General features: G+C 43.9%; 1 protein-coding gene across 1 annotated transcript in view; it reads right to left on the bottom strand.

Annotated features, from left to right (window-relative positions):
- Positions 1–15,723: 15,723 nt before the first annotated feature.
- The window catches only part of ZDHHC21 (zDHHC palmitoyltransferase 21), a 93,055-nt gene continuing 84,834 nt past the window's right edge, over positions 15,724–23,944 (bottom strand). The window contains exon 9 of the mRNA XM_086685321.1: positions 15,724–16,750. Within this exon, the coding sequence (XP_086541447.1) occupies positions 16,598–16,750 (153 nt within the window). The 3' untranslated portion in view covers positions 15,724–16,597. The remainder of the gene's footprint in view (positions 16,751–23,944) is intronic.

Raw genomic sequence — 23,944 nt, forward strand, 5'->3', positions numbered from 1 at the left:
TAGAGAGAACATATGTTGACACATTTGTGGAAATGATGTGTTCTACTAAATGAGATCCAGCAAATACACCCAAGGGCAATCCTGAGGACATCAAGATGAACATAAAAAGATCCCAGTGGTCCAATGCTCACAATGCAGTTGCCACACCATTCTTCCGCACACCTTCGGTATTCACTTCAATCATTTGTTATTCTATTGGTTGGTACCACACCCCATATATCACTTCTCAGATCAAGAGTAGTAAGGCACAGAGGGAAGAGTGGGGCTCTAAGGTCAGACTTCCTGGGCTCAATTCCTGAGTCCCACAGATACTAGTTGCTTGACTTTGGGCAAACTAACATGGTCTCCTTCTCTACCAAATGGAAGTCCTCAACATCCAAAGTCATAGGGCTCCTGTGTGAATTAAGTGAGAAAATGCAGGCACAGCACGAGGCACCTGGCAGGCTATAAACACTGGAGAAATGTAAGCTGGTCTTACAGACCTGTTTTATGTGCATTAGTGTTTTAGTGAAGAGCTGTCTCCTCAGAGCATCATGTGCATCTCCACCGTGATGAAACGACCACTGCTGATTACTCCTGTTCTGTGACTGCTCTCCTTCCTCTGCAAGATGAGACAGATAACATTTGGAGATATTTGTTTACCATCTTCTGTAGAATCACTGTCATCATCACTAGCATTGTCATCCCATCATATATCAATGGAGAAGCCTGCATGTAAGTGAACATGAACCAGTCAGAGAGCAAACCCCAACCCAAATAGCCCAAGGGGTCATGCAGTACTGTGGCCTAGGAAATAAATTGATGACTTTAAAAAAAAATAAAGTAAATGGGTATTACATCTGAGGAAAAGTGTTTTCTCTTCCCTCCAAATGCCAGAGTGATGTATATATTTTATTTCTGAGTGCTTTTCCCTAACCTCATTTCTATTCCACCCAAATGAAAAAATCAGATTAGGAGACAGAGGGGTTTGGAAAGATTAAGTCCAAGAATATAAACAAAACAGATGGATTCGTGCCATGTGTGAATATATTGAGGACCTATTTTAACTTCTGGCAATGAGCTTAGGACTGAATCACTGACTGGTATATAGAAAAGTAAACAAATTAAAAAATATGGCAATTACTAACTCCAGGGAAAACAGAAAGTTGTTCAAGAAAGTAAATGTAGTCATAATATATAACACAGCTCAGCTGTGAGAAATATTCTCCTAGTTATGTTAATGTAAAGTCTGAATATGTATCAAGTGTATGATATAACTATAGAGAGAGGATATGGAAAGGAAAGTGTGCATGTATGAGTTGGGGAGGCAAGGGAAGGCAGAAATAAAGGTCAGAATATTAAATCTGAAAAATCAAACCAGACACATGACAGACATCATGTTATTCAGAATATGGAGGTAACACCAAAGAAACAGCTAAAAGAGCTGAAATGGCTGCTCTGGGAAGAACACAGGCAGAGGTTACCGCTTTTCACAATAAATCTTGAAAAACAGGATTTTTTCACAATAAAAACTATACACATGCATGAATTTAATATAAATAAACATTAAATATATTAAAAGGCGTGATGAAAATGGGGTCCAGTTTGAAGTGTTTGAATCAAGGGCTGAAAAGGGGATGAATTTTGGTCAAGCCCATTGTGCAGGGCTTCAGAAAGCAAGGAAAAGGTATAAGTTGTTAAGCAAAGGAGTAGCATGATCGAGTTGTATTCTGGAAAAACTTGTCATAACTATATATGTGTTATAAAATTATATATATTCTAATTAAATAGATGCTATATTACATATACATTATACATATTATAATTAAATATATATTTTATATATACATGTATACACACACACACACACACACATATATATACCTATTTACACACACATACACTAAAAGACAACCCCACAGGGAGTGGGAAGAGTTTAAAAATAGAGAGGCCAATTTGCAAACTTTTGCAATAGTCCTAGCAAGCAATGATGACTTTCGGAACCAAACCAGGGAATGTGGGCACTGAGAGAAGAACATGGATCCAAGTGATATGAATGAGGTGGACTTCTGTTGCCCACATGGAAAACGAAGAGGGCAAAGTGAAGAACCCAGGTTCCTGGCTTAAAAGATTGGTACCATTATCTAAAATGGATCTTCAGAAGAAGAGGCAAGTCTCTAGAGAGAAGACGAAAGGGGAAAAAAGAAAATGTTGCATCTGTTTCTGTACACATCTGAAATGCCTAAGGGACACCTAGAGGAAGAACCTGTAAATGTCAATCAGGAGGCCAGGATGGAGAAGGAACCAGAAGATTTGAGGAGTTCTGGTTTATATGTAGTAAACACAGCCTCAGGAGGCCAGCACAATGCTCAAATGAAGTATATGGTATAAATCAGGACAAAGAACTGTCCTAGGGAATAAAAATTTTGAAGAAATAATCAGCTGGGCAAGGGCCAACAAAGACAGTCAAATGTAAAAAGGAAAGTAGGAGAACTAAGTGAGGGTGGCACGACTGAAGTCACAACAGATAAGGCTTTTGAGAAGGGAGGGTTTCATCAGGTCAGAAATCTGAGACAAGTCAAGAACGAGAAGGAAGGCATCAGTGACCCTAATGAGGCATATGTAGTGATGGAGGGGTAAGGACAGAAGCCCGAATGAATGAAAATTAATTAAGTAGATACAAAAAGCACAGCAATGCCTTCAACAAATTTGGTAGAAGAAGGAAGAAGGAAAATAGAGTGTATCATGAAAATCCATTTTTGCTCCCAGTGCTTTTCTTTTCTTCTCGTTAAGCGAACCTGGCTTCGTTTGGAGATCTGCTCTATCCACGTGGTTCAGAGAATGTTGTAATCCGGTACCCACTTCAGGGTGCCACACGGCTCCAGAAAGGCAGCTTGGAGCCCCTCTCTGGGGATTAGTAAGCTGGAACTGAGAAAAGTTGGTCATTTCTCTCTGGTGGCAATACTGAAAAGACATGATCCTGGGAGATGTCCAGAGCCATAGTTCCAGCCTGCTAGAGAAATACAGTCTGAGTGATTGAAGTCACACAGACAAAAGCAGAGATAAGGAATAGGGGGAGTCCTTTGGAACAACCTTGGGAGTCCCTAAACATCGAGGCACCTGAGCTGCCTTAGTCTTTCCTTCCGGAAGCCTGGTTACTCAGCTCTTTTGGCTTTCCTTTCTGTTCTCTGAGCCATCGCAGGATCCTTCTAATTAACCCTTCTGTTTGCTCAACCTCAGGTCACTTTTTCTGTCATTTGCTACCAAAAAACAGAGAGTGGTAACTTGAAGGAAAGACGGGTTGGAGAGATGATTGATAGATAATAGATAGATAGATAGATAGATAGATAGATAGATAGATTTATTCAGGGGGTAAGCATTGTTTGGAAGCATAGGGAAATAAGCTAGAAAGTAGGCTAAACATATAAGGAGAGAGGTTGCTTGATGGACCTTTCAGAGAAAGTAGGCTGAGATGGGACTGTGAGCCCAGGTGAAGGTCGCCGTCCCTCTGAGACAAAAACCAAGGACAGAAGCAATTACATTTGGTAGGGAATGGGCTTGAAGAAACTCATCCCTGTGGGGGCACCTGGGTGGCTCAGTTGGTTAAGTGTCCTACTCTTGATCTTGGCTCAGGTCACGATCTCACGATTCGCAGGATCCAGACCCTGTCGGGCTCTGCGCTGATAGCATGGAGCCTGCCTGGGATTCTCTCTTTCCCTCTCTCTCTGCCTCTCTCCCCCTACCGCTCACAAAATAAATAACCTTAAAAAAAATGCCACCTTAAGAGCTAGCGAGTGCTGTAAAGGCACAGCCTTTCCTGAGCCACAGTCTTGTGGGTGACAAAGCATAGATGCACCACGCTCGTCACTGAATGCGGTTCCTCTGAGGCAAAGTCCTGGAAAGGGTTGAGTCTGGAGTCAACCACATGGGAGGGAGAGAATGAAAGGATTAAAAAACGTGATTTCTCCACGGGAAAACCGGGCTCAATAACACTAAGACTCTCTCCCAAAAGTAAAGGTTCCAGTCGCCTACATGAAAAGTACCCCCTGTCCAGAGACCCCACGATAAGCCTCCGAATCACCAGCGTGTCCCTGTCCTGCACAAGGCTGCTTTGTTTTCAGCGTTGTTTTTTTTTTTTTTCTTTTTTTAAGGTGTACCTAAGACAATGTCAGAGGATCTTTTGATGTGGTTTCCAACCGTCCTGCTGTGCAGCAAATGTAAGGTTTCTAGGTTAAAAATGAGAAAACAAGGTTGCCGATGACCCGACAGCCCACCTTCTACATACCCTCTCGGGAGCCGGTTATCCGAGGTGGGGTGGGAGAGTTGCGGGAGGATGGCCCCAACTTTGTAGCGTGCAGACACTGGCAGCTATAGTCCTCAGGGCGGAGCGTTCCCATCTCTCCATTTACGCCGGGGCTTCCTAATTTTCTTTGAATTACCCAACTGCACAGTTTTCCCAAAACCCATTTCTTTAAAGGACACCACCCCGTGAGGTTAGGAAAGGATTTTAGTAAGCAGTAGAGAATAATGCAGGGTCACCAAATTACCAAAAGGCATCATACAGGGATTTCTGGAGCCTTCGGAACCGATGCCTAGCTCCTCATTTCCTCTCAGAAAGCCAAACCCCGGGCAGGGAGCTGGGGAGCTCTCAAATCCACTTCCAAAGTCGAAACCTGCTCATATTTTACAAGGTTAAATGTTGAAAGTGAGGGTTTGCTCGTTGGTTCTGTAAAAATGGGAAAGGAAGAAAAGGGACAAAAATGTGGCTTTTCAGGGTAAGGCTTTTATCAAAAGCAGGTACATTGTGGAACTCCAACCTGGGAAACAAAGGGAGCCTTGTGTAGCTCCCCCCGCAGGGCGTTGGGGCTAAAAGGAGTCGGGGAAATGGTTTCTGTGTGTGGTGGAAAAGAAAGAGCAATTCATGAGGGCTGCAAACGGGGGCTTCTCTGAAGTGCGCCTGCAGGCCAGCTCTGGCGGTGGTCATGTTTCACGGTAAGGAAAGGAGGCCTGCTGGGGGCTGGAACCTGAAGGAGGCCGAGGGCTCCCTGTGGCTGATCAACCATCAACGGGAAGGGTGGTGCAGCTTCCCCCCCCAAATACAATCAGAGCAGGAGTTGGAGAGGTCCCTCAGGACTCCTTGGAGTGGGGCGCCCAATCGAAGGTGGTGAGAGCCTCACTCCGCTGCTTTACCAGTCTGTTCTCTGAGGCAAACCCAGTGGTGCACACTGTCCAACATGGCGGCCACCAGCCAAAGGTGGCTACTGAGGACTGGTGAAGTGACTGGTCTGAAATGAGGGTGGCTCTGAAAAGTTAAAAGATACCCCCCATTGCACAGAAAAGAATGTAAAATGTCTCAGTAATTTTTGTATTGATTGCATGCTGAAAGGACCACATTTTGGATATATTGGGTTAAATGAAACATATCATTGATTTTACCTGCTTCTTTTTTTCGTTTTAAAAAATGTGACTGCTGGAAAGTTTTTAAATTACACCTATTGGCTCGCCTTTTATTTCCTTTGGACCGTGCTACCTTGGAGAACACACTTAGAGCTGCAGTGCTGTTCTCACCTAATTTTCTTTTGATATTGGATAAAGGAGAAACCAAGATGGAGGAGAAAACCAGTGAAGAATGCACTTATGGTCCTAAAGCCTGAACAACTAACTCGAGGCAGCTGATTCACATGGCACAGATTCCTCCGACTCTCACCCTTGTCCCCAAGCCCCTCGTGCCTGCATCACATTATGTTCCCAGCACCCAGCCTGGCACAGAGAGGCACCTGTGTTTGTCTGAGGAAGGTGTGTGGCTTGCTGGATAAAAGGCTCTTCATTTTGCAGGGCTTTTCCTTCAGTTCTTCTCCACTCTCCCTCCTCAGCTCCCTGCTCCAATTCGTGGAGAGAGAAATTTGAAACAGAATACGTGGTTATAATTCCTTATAATTACTACAGACCACATCTTGCGGAGTATCTGTGCGGGAAAGGTTGAAAACACAGGTAGAATGGGGGTGTCAGCTCTCTGAGGGGCGGCTTCATTTTTGAAGGGATAGTAAAGCGTGTAAAGGGCTCTGGTGAAAAGTGCGAAGCCTGAATTCGGTGGCACGGGCCACATCACTAGCCACGTGACTCTGGACCAGTGACTTAGAGTGGCAAGACCTTATTTTCTTTTCCTGTCAAACAAAAATGCTAACCAGTGTCCTGATTCCCTCATAGGGTGAGGATCAGATGAGAAAAATGAACTCCAAAGCTCATGCTGGCATTTAGAGTATAAACGGTTAATGTTATTTAGTGCCGAGCTTCTTTTGCATCAAAAACAGAAGGTCTCAATATTCCCCTCTGAATTAAGAGATGGTACCCAGGGCTGATAGGAGGGTAAGGAAACCGGATACCGACCCCCGACCCCATCAGTCAGTGAGGAACTCTGGATGATTTCTCCGAGTCTACTGAAGGACTAAAATGGTCATCACAAATGTGTTCTCAGAACCAGCACTGAAAGAGCTATAGGGACCAATTTTGCTGTGCCTTTATACAGAATAAGGAACCAGAGAGGCAGGGAGGTTGGGAGGATGGTCTTGGTCACTCAGCCCAGTCAATGCCCAGCACCGTGTGGAACTCAATTCTCCCAACACGAGGCAGCGCTCATCCTGTGGGACCACATGTCGACCCTGGGAGCCCACATGCCCTACCACCACGAAGCTGGTGGTGGTGTGCGGGGGACAGAGTCTGGAGGCCATACTAAGATGAATGTAAGAGACCATGAAAAGGACCATCCAGTCTGAAACAAGGCTGGCTTATCTTCAAATTGCTAGCAAAGATCTACCCAAAGATCCATGAGTAAGACAGAAACTTCACTCACGGCCAAACAAGGAAGAAACCGAGTTGTTTACTTTAAGGTGTGAACATGAGCCAAGTTTATTGCTATAAAATTTCCTTTCAAGGAAATTAAGTTGTTAAGAGATTATTTATTTTATCACCGCCGGCTGAGGACACAGTAAGTGACTCTAGGCTTCTGAGTGCATTATGCCACATGTGCGTTATCTAATAAATTGCCCCGGCTTCGTAATAAAAAGAATTAAATTAACATTATTGAGGGGGGCCTGGGTGGCTCAGTCTGTTGAGCATCCGACTTTGGCTCAGGTCACGATCTTGCGGTCCATGAGTTCGAGCCCCGCGTCAGGCTCTGGGCTCATGGCCCAGAGCCTGGAGCCTGCTTCCAATTCGGTGTCTCCCTCTCTCTCTGCCCCTCCCCCGTTCATGTTCTGTCTCTGTCTCAAAAATAAATAAATGTTAAAAAAAAAAGTTAAAAAAAAAATAACATTATTGACCCACACGGATTTTTAAAACCTACTTTTTATATCCTTAACAGAACCTGAGGTGCCAGGGTGGCTCCGCCCATTAAGCATCTGACTCTTGATTTTGGCTCAGGCCATGATCTCGCAGTCGTGGGATCAAGCCCCGAATCAGGCTCCAAGTCGGGCGTGGAATCTGCTTGGGATTCTCTCCCTGCCTCTCCCTCTGCCCCTCTCCCACTTGTGTTCTCTCTCTCCCTCTCAAGAAAAAAAAAAAAAATTAAATTAAAAAGAATCCTAAACAGGATGTAGAACCTATCTGCAAATTGTTCAGCTTTGCTAATTAGCATCCCCTCGAGGAACTGACTCCCAGCGCAGAGGGCAATCTAGAGAGAAGAGAGCATTTAGTGTCAGATGAGTTCAGACTATAGGGTCACCCAGGATGACAGAGGGTGTCTCTTCTACCTGAGCCCCCAGGAGGCCTGCCTCCTGCAAACCCCAACTGCTGTCATAAGGCTGGTGGGAATGACTTTGGTTTTGCCATGTGCCTTACTGCTTTTGTCTGATGTCCTGAGGTCATTTATTAATTTTTTTCTGATATAGGACAGGGAGTATACAATATGGATGCAGTTTATGGAAAGTCTTCCTCCTCCCTCCCCCTCCCCCAGCCACACACAGGAAATGTGATTTGAGAATAAATGACAGGAAGGCTTAGACCAAGGCTTGCTAGTCAATTTGAGAGATAGAACCACTGGTATCCATGGCAAAACTGTTACCCAGGAGACACCCTAGTTTGGGAGACGTGGGCCTGCGGGAAGAGCACTCCAGATGGGGAGCGAGTGATGTCAAGAGGCAGGAGACAGGTCTTTTTAAAACACTGGTTCATTGGGACGCCTGGGTGGCTCAGTCGGTTAAGCGTCCGACTTCGGCTCAGGTCACGATCTCACAGTTTGTGAGTTCGAGCCCCGCGTCACATTCTGTGTCTCCCTCTCTCTCTGCCCCTTCCCTGCTCACGCTGTGTCTCTCTCTGTCTCAAAAATAAATAAACATTAAAAAAATAAAAATAAATAAATAAATAAAATAAATAAAACACTGGTTCACAGAGCCTAAGAAAACCCTCGGTTGGACAAGGTGTGGCGCTTCATGGGCCGCCAGCCACCAAACACTGGAAACCTGCACTTGTCTATCAGAGAATCCAAAGGACCATGGAAGCAGTGATTGGAAGGACATGAGAAAGCTGAATGGGTTCCCGTTTAAGAGTAAGGGTTAAGGCCATGGAAGACTGTGGAATGACCGTTTTCTTGAAGAATTAAGAGTTTTTGGAGAGGGGTGCCTGGGTGGCTCAGTCGGTCAAGCATCCGGCTTCGGCTCAAGTCATGATCTCACAGTTCATGGGTTCGAGCCCTGCGTCATCGGGCTCTGTGCTGACAGCTCAGAGCCTGGAGCCTGCTTCAGATTCTGTGACTCCCTCTCTCTCTGCCCCTCCCTGGCTCTCACTCTGTCTCTTTCTCTCTCAAAAATAAATAAACATTAAAAAAAATTTTTTTTTTAAAAAGAGTTTTGGGAGAGCTAAGAAATGGATGGCTGCTGAGGTGGTGAGCCTGGGAGTCATAAATAGCCACCTGAGCCTGGGGGAGTGGAGTGGGCTAGAGGGCAGGAAGGTGAAGAGATGCCGCCCCATGGGAGGAAGAAACCCAGGCACCTTGGTGGACAAGCATCTAAAGCCACAGGAAAACCTACTGAAGGGAGGGAAGCTCGCTGGATTTTCAACCTGGAAGACACCCTCACGTTCTTGAACATTGGTGTCTGAGATGCCTGTTGGCCTGGCTGCATCCGAGTCACCAGGAAATAAACTATAGTTTTTTTTCTATCTTGTAAGATTGGGGACAGAATGGCTAGTTTTAATAAGCTCCCAGGTGGCTTACTTGGCCAAGAAGCTTGAAAACCACTTATGTGGTCCACCATCCAGCATCTTTAATTAGATGGCAGGGCTCAGGTTAAGTGACTGGCCCAAGGACACATGACCTGTTGGTAGCAACGGAAGAACTAGAACCTGATCCTGTAATTCTAAGCAGTAGTTTTTCCTTGGCCTCACAATGCCTCTGCCAATTTCTGTTGGGCATATTGGTTAGCTCTAGTTGAGTCACAAACCACCCCAAAACATCACCACTTAAAAACAACCACACTTATGGGGAGCCTGGGTGGCTCAGTCAGTTAAGTGCCAACTTCCGCTCAGGTCATGATCTCGCAGTTCGTGAGTTCAAGCCCCGCAATGGGCCCTGTGCTGACAGCTCAGAGCCTTGGATTCTGTGTCTCCCTCTCTCTCTGCCTCTCCCCTGCTCGCACTCTGTCTCTCTCTCTCTCTCTCTCTCTTTCAAAAATAAATAAATATTTTTAAAAAATTAAAAAAATAAAAACATTTACCTCAGAATTCTACAATTAAGTTGTTGGACACTTAGACAATGTCTCCGTTGGGTGCTTTTACTGGTCACCATCTTAGAACCTGCCCAGATGCTTTTTCTGGCCTCACCTGAGCTCCCTTGTCCACGTTAGCCAGCTACCAGTCAGTTGGGTGGCTGCTTTGGGGACTGGATGGCTGTTAGCTGGGGTGACGTGAGGTGGGTCACATGTCTCTCATCCTCCAGCAGGCTGAGCTTGCTCTCACGGCACCTGGCCAGGTTCCAAGATGGTCAGTGGAAGACACAAGGCCGCTGGTGGCCTAGTGTGAACCGTACCTCATCACTGCTGCCACATTCTACTGACTGAAGCCGCCACAAGGCCAACCTGGATTCCAGGAGATGGGGCAGATTCTCCCCCTTTGTTGGAGGAAGCTACAAAGTCACATTGCAAGGACTGTGTGCGTCCAAGGAGAAAAATAAGTTGGGCCATCTTTGCCAGTCTACCACGGGGGACTTGTCTACCTGCCTCTGGCCCCCCATCCAGTACACCCCACACCCCAGCCAACTGTGATCCTCATTTCCCAAACACGATGCCACAGCCTTTCAGAAATCTGTTCGTGGACTTGCTTTCCTTGACCTAAAACGCCCTTCTCGTCACCCCATGTCTTCACCCTTAAATTCCTCTTTAAAGTATGACTTACGGCTCCGAGTCAGAAGGGGCCAATTGAAGCTGCATTTTCCCTGCTCCCTCCTGAAAACTTAGTAAAAGAGTATAAAAAGGATTGTTTTAATAAAGATGCATAACCCCCCAAGGGCAAAGCAGAGAGAAGCTGACAGGTGATGAAGTATTTCAACAAAACTTTGGAATGTGGAAGGCAGATGTGCGATGCCCAACTTAGCAGGCCAGAAGTGGCTGAGTGCCTGCAGCAAGGATGGGGAGCCAAGTGACAAAGTGGGTCTCACTGCAGAACCGAGGGGACTCGGGAACCAGGGGGGCTGGACGCCATGGAAGACAGAGCAGGAGCCCCTGAAAAATGTACAAGAAGTTGCTGCTCCCTGGAATTACTTACCCTCCCTACACAGACAGGTAAATACCCTCTCCACCCAGAAGCCCTGAGGTTTCATCCTGGAGAGGCGACTCTCCAGGAGTAGAACAGCCTCTGAAGAGCGCTGGAAGTGATTGCCTCTTAGTTGTGGGACTCCAGGGGGGAGAGGGCAGGGCCTGTCTGAGGTCATGAAAAACTTGGTGAAACTACCAGGCACATTGCACTGTAGACATGCACTACATTGTTAAAATAAAAATTCATTCATTTTTTTTTTTTAATTTTTTTTTTCAACATTTATTTATTTTTGGGACAGCGAGAGACAGAGCATGAACGGGGGAGGGGCAGAGAGAGAGGGAGACACAGAATCGGAAACAGGCTCCAGGCTCTGAGCCATCAGCCCAGAGCCCGACGCGGGGCTCGAACCCACGGACCGCAAGATCGTGACCTGGCTGAAGTCGGACGCTTAACCGACTGCGCCACCCAGGCGCCCCGATTCTTTTTTTTTAAGTAAACAAAACCCCCTTAAACGTCCTCTCTTTAAAGACGTCTCCATCTGGCAAGCACGTTCATGGCCCTGCTTCACCGGTTTTTACACGATTGTCGTTCACAGGAGTAATTTACTGAAACGTTCCTGAATGAATACAGTGAAGAGGACATGTTTTATCTGCTTGACTGTCCATCCTCCTTTCTTGCTAGGCTTTATGTTTTCTGAGGTCAGCAGGAAATCTTTACTTAGTGTTGGGGCGCCTGGGTGGCTCAGTCAGTTGGGCGGCCGACTTCGGCTCAGGTCATGATCTCGCGGTCCGTGAGTTCGAGCCCCGCGTCGGGCTCTGTGCTGACAGCTCGGAGCCTGGAGCCTGTTTCGGATTCTGTGTCTCCCTCTCGCTGACCCTCCCCCATTCATGCTCTGTCTCTCTCTGTCTCAAAAATAAATAAACATTAAAAAAAAAAAAATTAAAAAAAGAAATCTTTACTTAGTGTGCTACACACAGAGGACATTCCCACGTGTGGGGAGCGGAGGTCAAGTTATAGCCGATTCGTAAGACAAGTCTTTCCTCTTTTATTCACTATTTCATTACTTTTTTCATTTATCAATTTATAATTAGCTTTGTTCCTAAAAACAATTTAACGTGACTAGCTATCAAAGAAGTAAGTGTAGAAATCGGGACAAATGGAAGTCTGCTTTTGAAAAGTCACACCAACATATTATTTAAAACATGAAAGAAAGCAGATGGGGGTTCGGGAGGCAAGAAAGGAAGGAAAGAGGAGATTTAAAAAGTGTTGCACTACAGCGAAACAGCTACTTCTTTCAGCCTTCTATTTTTTCTTCATTAGTCTTAGGCATATCCATTTGATAGCGTCCAATCATAGAAAAATAAAAATTTACATTGATTTATTCTGTGATATTTTAAGCCACATACTATTTTTCTGTGATGAGAGTACGAAGTTGGTGAATTACTGTCTTCATAGTTATTTTTAGGGGGTTATACTTCTGCTTCATCCAGTCAACATGCCATAATGTAATACCTCATTCTCTTGTTATTGAACATTTCGGCTTTCTAATCAATGCTACAGTGGTATCTTGTGTGCATAGTACATATTCTTCCTTTTGGAAAACATCTCCAAACATAAACTGTCTATTGGCCATAAATAGTCACGCAGGCATGTGTTACAGGGTTCAGAACTGGCAAATGGCTTTCAACTCCCTCCAGTGTTTCCACGGCTAAGATCGTCGTTAGAGATTAGAATTTCTTTCTAATTTAATTTTATTCACATTTAAACACATCTTGACTTCACTACTTCCATTTTTATCTTGGGTCTGTTCTAGGTTCTCACACCCTCTTACACATTTATCTACTATATGCTCTGCTCGGTGGTTTTCTCATTCATGTAGATAAACTATTTGTATAACATAGATATTAGTCCTTTGTCAATGTAGTGATACATCTTTTTCCCAGTGGTTTTCCGTTTCATTTTGCTTTGATGTCTTTAATATAATAGAAAAGTTTTCATTTTAAAGACAAGAGTTGAATCTGTAGATTTTCCCTCGTGGTTTCTTCTGCCCAACCATGTGTTGCTTTGAGTCCCCGGGGTAGTTCGACACAAGCATCATTTGCTCTGTTTATAACTAGGTTTAACGCCAATCATATTTAATTTATCATTCAAATAAACAGCCTTCTGAAACCAGGGAAGCCAGTTCACCCAAACAATACCCAGAAGCTTAACTGAAGCCAATTCTCAAGTTCTGAGTTAGAAATTATTCTAATTGAGGCTATGACAAAATTTCGTAACGAGCATGAATGATGCTGGGACGACCAAAAAATTACATGTTACAAAACTGCCCCCCCCCCTTTTTTAAGTTCATGTAACTTAAAAAGAATTCTACTCCCTTTCCCCTTTCCAGGTTTTAGGTTCAGAAAATGAAAATGTGAGACTGACCCCTTCCTCCATTAACTTATAAAATTGAATTTAACAAATTCCAGTTCTTCAGTTCCTTTCTCTGTTGACTCTTAACATACTTTGCAAGCTTGGGAATGTTAGAGTAAGAATTTGAAGTGTTCTCAGGGTGCCCGGGTGGCTCAGTTGGTTAAGTCTCGGGTCAGTCCGCGTTTGTCTCAGGTCATGATCTCACGGTTCGTGAGTTTGAGCCCCGCTTCAGGCTCTGTGCTGGCAGCTCAGAGCCTGAAGCCTGTTTTGGATTCTGCATCTCCCTCTCTTTTTCTCTCTGTTCCTCCCCTGCTCACTCTCTGTCTTTCTCTCTCTCTCTCTCTCTCAAAAAGAAGTAAACATTTAAAGAAATTTTTAATGCTAAATAAAAGAATTTGAAATGTTCTCAGACCAAAGGGAGAGGAAGACAAATGGGGCAGTTCCCCTAATCACAACTTCCCCTCTTCCCTTTTGTCTCTTGGTCCCAGAAAAGTCGTCATTACAGGTTTGGAAGGAGATGAGGAGAATGCAGGGCCTGAAGGAGAAAAATGTATCCAAGAGAAGGAAAGAGACGGAAGGCACAGGGCTGGGAGAAGTTGGCAAGCAGAGCCCGCACAGAACAGGAGTAAGGAAGAGTCACTGGAGAGGCCCAAAGAATTTTCCCAGTGCTTCCACCCCCAGCCCCATTCCCTGCACTTGGCCATGTCCCTGCTGAGGCTGCCCTCCCCACCGCCCCATCCATCCCTTCCCTGTTCATGGCTGATGCCTCCTCATCCTTCAACACAAGGCCATTCGCAAAGTGTGCTCTAAGCATTGGTGCTGGCTCTCAACCGTCCTGTTGAGTTTTTTAGGGTGAAATGAGGTGAGTCTGGAAGTGAAAAGCAAGCATTTAGAAACTTTTATAGTAATAAGCCAGAGCCATTACATATCGGCGTACTCAAAGAACAAAATTGGGTTTGTACTTTTGAATGTGACTGGTCTCATCGTCCATTTTCATTGTATTTACATAGCAAATTGGAAATGAAAAAGAGAAAAAGATTAGCCCTTTAATATGGATAGTTCGAGAAGCTGCCTTCAGACTCATTTCAAAGATCACCCCCTCCAGGAAACCTCACCATTGCCTCCCAGATGAGTGTTTTTCCTCTATGCTTCCAAGAAAATCTCTCCCCTCGTACACTTGTTTTAATTATCTGCTTATGGGTCTATTTCTTATTATTATTATTTTAGAGAGAGAGAGAGAGAGAGCTCAAGCAGGGAGAGGGGCAGAGGGAGTGAGAGAGAATCTTAAGCAGGCTCCATCCTCAGTGCAGAACCTGACATGGGCTTTTAATCCCATGACCCCGGGGTCATGACCTGAGCCGAAATCAAGAGTTGGATGCTCAACCGACTGAGCCATCCAGGTGCCTCTGTTTTGTGTCTATTAAACTCCAATAAACTTTGAGCTTCTTGACGGCAAATACTATATCTTACTTATCTTTGCATGTCCAGCATCCAGTACAATGCATGGCCCACAGGAGACATTCAATAAACGTTTCCTGAAGATTACTAACTCAATGGTCCTGCTTGGGAATGCACAGCCTATATATATTTGACTCGGTGACACCCACTCATCTACGCTTCCATTATTAATCAAATCTTTAAAATACGCTTAATCATCAGATACGGTTATTGCCAAACGACCATATTGCTATCCTTGGGAGCCAACCTGACAAATATCTTCAGCATGAAGTTTTAAGTTCCTTCTCTGCATTCCATTTTGTGTTGGTTTCACAGCCTAACCCTCTGAGGCTATTTTGTTTCCCTAACTTCTGATTTTAGGTGAATACCTCACTTTTTCCCTCCTGTACTGCCCACACAGGGAGATGCTATCTGTTTCCTGGGGTTGCTATGAGGAATATATCACATGGTGAATGCAGAATATATGGCATATAGTAGGCTTTAAGAAAATCTCTCTTGAAGGGAAGGCAAAAAAAAAATGTTATCTTGGCATTTGTGACAACATGGATGGAATTGAAGGGTATTATGCTAAGCGAAACAAGTCAGTCAGAGAACGACAAGTATCGCATGATTTCCCTCATATGTGGAATTTGAGAAACTTAACAGATCATCACAGGGGAAGGGAAGGAAAAATAAGACAGAAACAGAGAGGGAGGCAAACCATAAGAAGACTTAAATCCAGAGAACAAACTGAGGGCTGTTGGGGGTGGTGGGGGGGGAAATGGGTGATTGGCATTGAGGAGGGCACTTGTCGGGATGAGAGCTGGGTGTCGTATATAAGTGATGAATCGTGGGAATCTACTCCCGAAGCCAAGACGACACTGTATGTTAACTAGCTTGAGAGGAAAGGGAAGGGGAGGGGAGGGGAGGGAGGAAGGAAGGGAGGGAGAAAGAAACCATGATTCTAGGTTAATGTTGAAGTCAGTGATAATCCCAATTTCAAAGCAGTTTTTAGCAAGTGCAGGATAATGAGTCTGGTAAGCAGGCAATCGATGGTTTCAAAAAAGTGAGAGCATACTTTTCTTCAGATTTCCCCAAGGTGAAAGAACTATCACGTTGTTTTGTGTTTTTAATTTTTTTTTAATGTTTATTTTTGAGAGAGACAGGCTACAAACAGGGTCAAAGAGAGAGGGAGACACAGAATCCGAAGCAGGCCCCAGGCCCTAAGCTGTCAACACAGAGCCAGACTCAGGGATCATGGTCAGATGCTTAACTGACTGAGCCACCCAGACACCCCTAGAACCATCACATTGTTGACGGAGAGGCAGGTAGGCCTTCTGGATAGTGATGTAGTCTCTTTGTTTTTAAGGAGCTAAACACACTGTGAACAGCATACAGTTGGATTAAGATCTAAGCAACTAATGTGTCTCCCTCAAGAGACAAGAATTAGTAAACAGCAGTCTCCTTGTAGCTTTACTTGACAAGGTAGGGAATCTCTGCGTTCGTGCCTGGGATGAGGCATGGATGCTGAATGGGTGCTTCAGACATGAAATTACATGAAGAAAATGCAAAACTGTGTTGTAATACAATTCCGTCATAAATAACGCAAAGCAAAAAAGACTGACGGACATGTATCAAAATAAAGATTGTGGTCTCAGAATACGGTTACAGGCAATGTTTTTGGTTTTTTGGATCTTCTGCAGTGCAATTTTATGAAAATAAAATAACATTAAAATTAATGCAGTGGCCATTTCAATTCTGTAAGCTCCTAAAGAGAAGGAACACTTATGAGTAGGGGGCAGCCCCTTTCCTCAGCTGCTGGGAGGTGCTGGTCCCTCCGAGGAAGCTAAGGCCACTCTGGGGTGAGCCCCTCACTTCATCTGTGCCCAGCAGCACCGTTCAACACTCCCCCGCATCGTGGCCTCGGTCTGGGAGCTCATCAGCCTCTGCTCTGGCCCCATCCTGCGCAGCGACGATGTGATGATCACCAAGAATAAGATCGATGCCCTCATTAAAACAGCAGATGTTAAGTCTTGAACCTTTCTGGCCAGGCTTGTCTGCAAAGGCCCTGGCCAGTGTTGACATCAGGAGACTCATCTGCAACGTAGGGGCTGGTGGGCCAGCTGGCCGCTGGCACTGCAGCAGCAGGAGGTCCTCCATTTCCATCATGGCTGCCGAGCTGAAGAGAAGAAAGTGGGAGCCAAGAAAGAAGAATCAAAGGAGTCTGATGATGACATGGGCTTTGGTCTTTTTGACTAAACCTGTTCTCTGTAATCTGTTAATAAAGAGCTGAACACTTGAAAGAAAGAAAGAAAGAAAGAAAGAAAGAAAGAAAGAAAGAAAGAAAGAAAGAGGAAGAAAAGAAAAGAAAGAAAAAAAAAGAAAAGGAGAGAAGAGAAGAAATAAGAAAAGAAAAGAAAAAAGAAAAGAAAAGGAAAGGAAAGAATATGGCAAATGGGGTCTCTCAAGTTATAAAGGCTTGAGGTAGAGAGTAAGTATGCAATGAGTATTTTCCTGGTTTCCTGCCTCTTAGTTATATACAGGAAGACAAAGGCAGCCATGTGCCAAAACTATTTTACACATGAGACTTCTATTTCCCCAAGAAGAGTAGGTCTTGGTATCTCAACTGGAAAACTGGGGGTGATTCACTAACTGTACTATTTTCGCTTTCGTGTGTGTGTGTGTGTGTGTGTGTGTGTCTTTTGCGGTCAGAGGTAAGTATGGGCCATCTGGAATCGTCACCCTTCTTTGCATAACGTGGTTTTTATTCCAGAGCATATGATAGAGTTATTACATCCATACAGCATATGAGCTGGAAGTTTGTGTAGCTTCTTCAAATACTCACCGACTGAATGTTTTTAAAAGGGCTCATTTTAATCTGATCATCACCGTAACATGGTGCGGAGACAGCAGCTTGCAAAAAATAATAAGGGAAAACAAAAGAATGTTGTCCTTTTGTTGTAATCTGTTGGAAGATATGAGGCGAATGCTTTGAAATGAAGCTCTCAGTAAGAGAACACTGAATACTGTGTCTCTTTGAGGAAGCTGTCTTGTTTATCTACAAGATAAGGGCCATGTGTAGCCAGGTGCATTAATAGCAGGTTCCAGAAACTTGGTGTCTCAGTTGGAAATGACTTCAATATTTTTTTTCTCCCAGAGGCTATAGTTTTTCTCTCCTCTAATTATTAGTGGAATGTTGTATAAAAGCCAAAATCGTGATCTCTTAAGTTGCAAGTTCATTTCCAGCCTGTGGTATTATATGTTTTATCCATCCTCTTTAGAATAACTGCTTTAGAACTTTCTTTCCTGTTGCTTCCCAAGACTTTCTAAAAAAATTTTCTCCAGATCCCCCTGAAAATGCAGATTCATATATAAAAAGAATTATTAGCCACCACCCCTCCTTGACTTGCACGTGTTATGCCATGTGACGTTCCAAAACAGGAGGGAATTGATCTTGTCTCTTGACTTTCATTGACAGATTTCTTGGGAGAGTCAGCAGCCCATTCATTCTGCCTGACCCTGCGTACTCACTTTGTAGCCCCTGTTGTCTGGGCTCTCCTACCACCAACCCCTCCCTAGTCATCACTCCTCTGGAATCAAACTTGCTCTCAGGATCTTTTTCTGATTTCAGCTTCCTTGACTGTCCTATTCCCCACTGTTAGGCATATCTTTTTTCCTAAATACTCTCTTCTTTGGTTTCCATGGTCTTGTATTTCCTTACCTACTTTAAGAGTTCATCACCTATTTGTCTTCCAAATGTAGGAATTTCCAAAGGTTATGCCTTGTCTCTCTTTTTGTGCCTGCTCTTTCCATGGCCTAACCCATGATCACCTTCACCTGAACTAAAATTTGGCTGCATCACTTTCCACTCAGGTTGATGTACTTCAACGTTAACAACTTGCCTGCACTTCAAAGCTGCCCTATTTCAAACTGAGATGCCTATGCCCCCCCCCATTAGTCCTTCTTTCTCAATTCCCTATTTTTTTTTAAGTTTGTTTATTTACTTTTGAGAGACAGATATAGAGAGAGAGAGAATCCTAACTAGGCTCCACAGTGTCAGTGCAGAGCCCAATGCAGGGCTCGAACTCATGAACTGTGAGGTCACGAACTGAGCCAAAGTCAAGACACCTGACCAACTCAGCCACCCAGGTACCCCCTCTTAATTCCTTATTTTTATTTATAATGATACAATTCTTTTAAGGACCTAGGCTCCAACACAGAACTATATTTGCTACCTCCTTCTCTGTGACCCCAACACCTAGACAGTTAGGAGGTTCTGCAAACTCTCCATGGCAATGGTTTTTTTACTTCTCCCTTCCCACACTCTGATACTGGTTCAGATCCTCCTTTTATCCTAAGAACTACTGCAATGGCCTCTCCCTGGTCTCAGTGTTCTCTACCACAATTATCTTAAAGTGTGGCTTTGATCACAGCACATTCCATGCTCATTCATGCACATTCGATGGCTCCCACTCTCCAACACAGTACGAGCAAACCCTCCTTGCATTCAAGCACACTTAGATTTTTAACCCAGTCTCCCAACCCCTTATGAGCACCCCACACCACAGTGAATTTATAGCAGTGTGTCTGTTGTTTTCTGAATGTTCCGTGTTTTGTACTTTTACTCATTCTCTTGCCTTCATCTCAAATATTCTTCCTGGTTATTTCTGTTTCTAGAAATCTTATTCATCCTATTAGATAGTTCACTTCCTTCCTATCCCACCGGACCACACACCTGCCATTTTCCTATTTCCTTTCCTCATCTGCCTTGCAGTATATTTGTTTGTATACTTGCTTGTCCTCTTTACTACATTGATCAGAAACATATCATCGGAAGAGAAGGGGCTTGATTCGGTCACACCAAGGGTAAGTCCATAGCCCCTTTGAGCCTCACTGTCCTCATTCATAAAATGTAGATAATGACATAGTGTAACAGTGATTAAGTAAGACCTTGGGCTTCGGAGGCAGGCTGACCTGGATAATAAGTGCTTACTAAATATTAATTCCTTCATGGGGTTGTTGCAATAATCCTGGGGGATAAGACAACGGCACTCCCTTAGGTCAAGGCCCCCCAAACGCAGGTTATTATCAGCTCTAGAGAAGTCATGTGGAATACAGGACAGCCAGCAGCTCTGGACCTACGTCCCCACATATAGTGTAGGTGTGCACGTGACTATAAATAATGACATGCTAAATAAATACGGTATGACCCTCTCCATCTTCACCTTTGAACCTCCTGAGATGGTATGACAAAGTAGAAAGGGTAGAGCCTTGGATTTTCTAAAGTACCAGGACAGTGAATCCTATAAGTCTCAGTTTCCTCATCTGTAAGATATAGTGGTCAGTCACGGATACTAAATAAGGTGACTATAAAGTTCTTAGTATATTTGGTATAAAGCAGCTGCTCAATAAATGTCAGATTCCTTCATTGCCTCCCTCTCCCAGAAGTGCCTCACGCCTAGGATAAACTTAGCGAATATTTGTTGAAGTGAACTGAACTTAAAAAATACTGAGTAGTGCTATTGCTGGGTCGTAGGGTATTTCTAGGATCCAGGAGTGCCGATTCATAGGGGCACATGTGCCCCAATATTTACAGCAGCACTGTCAACAATAGCCAAAATATGGAAAGAGCCCAAATGCCCATCAACTGATGAATGGATAAAGAAGATGTGGTTTATATATACGATGGAATACTACTTGGCAATGAGAAAGAATGAAATCCTGCCCTTTGCAGCAATGTGGATGGAACTGGAGGGTATTATACTAAGTGAAATAAGTCAGCTAAAGAAAAACAGGTGTCAAATGTTTTCACTCATATGCGGAATTTGAGAAACTTAACAGAAGACCATGGGGGAAGGGAAGGGAATGGAAAAAACAGTGTCAAATAGAGAGGGAGGCAAACCATAAGAAGACTCAAATACAGAGAACAAACTGAGGGTTGATGGGGCAGGGGAGAGGGTAAAGTGGGTGATGGGCATTGAGGATGGCATTTGTTGGGATGAGCACTGGATGTTACATTAAGCGATGAATCACGGGAATCTACTCCTGACGCCAAGAGCACACTGTATTCACTGCATGTTAGCTAACCTGACGATAAGTTACATTTTAAAAAATACTGAGTATGTACCCAGAATATGTATATTTGTCACAGGGGATGAGTACCTTATCTGGCTAATGGGCTGACTCCTGGAGAAGGCAGAAGTAATCCCGTTAAGAGATTTAAAAATATATAATTAACTCTTCATTAAAACTGCATTCTATAAAAAAGTTTTTAAGAGAGACAGAAATTACAGCAAGAATTAAAAGGAAAATCTGGCCCCACAAAATAGCTCCACAGCTCCATAGCTCTCTCTATGCCCAGATACCATAATGGCTAGACAGATGCAGAACGAAGCAATTTCCTGTTTTCTTACCAGATTCAAATAAAAAAAGCCTGAAAGCAAATAGATGGCCATTTTTTTTTCTTTCTTCTAAATAAGTTTACACTTACAACAACTTACTGAGAGACTACTGGATTCTAAGTGTTTTACATAGGCTGATTTATCTGATTCTCAAACCACCATATGTGGTAGGTACAATTATCATCCCCATAACAGAGATTATGAAAATAAGGCACAGAGAGGTTAACCGTTCGAGATCACACAGCAAATAAGTGCCAGAGCTAGGACAAGATTCTTGGCTGTACAGATCTTCTTGTAACTGTTACACACAAATGATACATTTAGTGTCCCATTTTGGAAAGCGCTAAGGTGGTGATTCTCAATGGTAGCTGCACATCTGAATCGCCTACAGATTGATACATGGATGCAGATTCCCAAGTCCAGATCAAGACAGATGGAATCAAACTCTCCAAGTGAGGTCTGGCTGTGTGTAGTTTTGGGGGCATCACTGGGAATTCTTTAAGGGTGGAACAGAATGGTGCTAAGGCTTGGCACGCTCATCTAGGGTAGGAAAGAGCCTGTGCCTACAAGATGTCATGGAAGAAGGCTCTGGAGAGGCCCAGTTCCTACTGTGGGCCTCATCTAAGACCAGCAATACGTCTGAAACCTACACCAACTTACCACACGCCCACGTCCTCTAAGGTGCAACTGTCAAAGCGTCCGCAGCCTGCGTAAGAGACTGAAGTCACTGCACACAGAACAACAGGCCATGCCGGGCACTCTTGCGGGGCCAACATACATGTCCCATTACAGCTGTGCCAGCCGTAAGGCAATGCCGGGTCCCCGGGGAATTCCCAGAACCCAGACGCCTACTAACTGCAGATGCGGCAAGATGTGCTGCGAGGGAGGGCTGGCTGCTGCCACGTGACCCTTCTTCTCCTTGACTGTCTTTTCAGCTTGTGAGTTGTGAGGGCCTTTCTGGTGGTTGGGTTCATTTCAGGGGGTGGGAAAGGGTACTCATTTCTATATTGCTGCTGCTGGCAATAAGAGGCAAAGTTGAGGGGTACCTGCCAACAGCTTCCCCTTTCTCTTCTTTTTGTTCACTCAATCTGTCTGGACCAATGCACAAGGAAAAAAGACAGACAGAACGGCCCTCCAAAGTTGCACTCTGTTTTAAAGCTGATAAAGGATGTGTTTCCCACAGCTTAGGAGAAAAATATATTATCAAGTGCCCGAGCAATTAAACAAATGGTATTTGCAAACATCTGCTGTCCAGAACTGTTGCCTGTGTTCAAACAAAGCCTCACACTGTCTTTGGCAAACCAGGGTGAGAAAAGCTGGGTGCCATTTGCTAAATGAACTCTTCCAGATTACAATTCTGTGGCCTGAGGGAATTAATTCACATCCACACGGGGAAATGAATTCCCAAAGAGGTAGTCAGTCCCTAAGAGAATCAAAGAAACTAGGACCTAGAGTAAAGTTGGCAGTAAGTCAATGAGTGTTTTATTACCCTCTACGACACCAGATTTATTATTTATGCCCAAACCACAGACTCCTAAAGTCAAGAAGATTCCAAAGGGAGAATGAGACTTTTGGTTGAAAACGGCTGCTAATAGCACCGGCACTTTTCTGCAGTCTCTCCAACTGATACCTACGAAGATACACCCAAAGATGGAGCCTTTCAATAGCGTCACCAAGACCGATGGCCAAATGCACAATGTGGGCGCAAAAATAGCATTAGAGGTTAGAAAATGCAGGCTCCAGATCTGAATTTTGGCTCTGCCATCTCCTAGCTGAGTGACTTCATATTCTCACCTGTAAAAATGAGATCATGAAGACAATTTCATAGGCTTGTTCTGAGGGGTAGAGAAGATAATGCCAGGAAAGCTCTCAGCGCCATCGGGGGCACAAAGTAAGCATCCCACAATTGTTAGCTATTCATAGCACAGCTTCATGGTTACTACTGTTGTCACCGTAAGACAGAATTTTCTCTGTTGTTCTGGACTCATAACAAATGAAGACAGGAATGGCACACAATGTCCTAGGTTTCCTGAGAGGTGCCTGCTTCAGTCTTCCCCACCTCAAACCCCAGAACCCCAATTAACACAAAGGAAGAACGGGCAGGTAAGTGTGGCCTCTGAGGGAATATTCTGAGAAAGAGGCTATATTGACCCTCCCTTCCCCATGGGGGAGGATACCCAACTTTTTCTCTCCTTGAAACTAAGAGAGGGAGATCCTAAAAGAAATTCTAGCTAAATTTGAGGGTTTCCAACACCCCATTTTTAATAAACCAAAAGATTAATAATTTTTTCTCTGAAAGTTGGGAGAGGCACCAAGCCAACTGAGTATCTAATGTGTTTCTTGGGCTCTGAGAAGTGAATGGGAAAGGACGGTGAAGTTGGGCCTGGAAAGGATCAAACTGGTAAGCAAGTAATTTAACTGCCTATGGGAACAAAATCTAACACTCTTAAAGAAAGATAACAGTATCTACCCCTCAAAAATGTCAAATTCAGAAAGTCCAACATCTACCCAAACATTACTAGACATAGGGTAAAGCAAGAACACGTAATTCATAGTGAGAAAAGTTAGTCAATAAATAAAGATGCAAAAATGTCAGAAATGATGGAATTAATAGACACATCTAAACACAATTTAAAACATTACTGTTACAACTGTGTTTAAATATTTAAAGGAAAACATGTACCTGGTAAAAAGAGAAATTAATGATATAAAGGACTAAATATAATTCTAGAAACAAAAAAATAAGTCTAAAATGAAAAATTCACTTCATGGGATTAACTGTAGATTAACTATGGAAGAAAAGACCAAACACTTGAAACATCAAGATAGAAACTTTCAAACTGAAGGACAGATGGAGAGAATACTGAAACAAACAAACGAACAAACAACACAGAGCTTCAGTAACCTCTGGGACAATATCAAGTGTTACAACGTGTTTACAAGTGATGGGGTGGACAAAATATTTGAACATA

This window comes from Puma concolor, chromosome D4 (genome assembly GCF_028749965.1).
Source record: "Puma concolor isolate L17-30 chromosome D4, mPumCon1.1.hap2, whole genome shotgun sequence".
NCBI classification, from domain to species: Eukaryota; Metazoa; Chordata; class Mammalia; order Carnivora; family Felidae; genus Puma; species Puma concolor.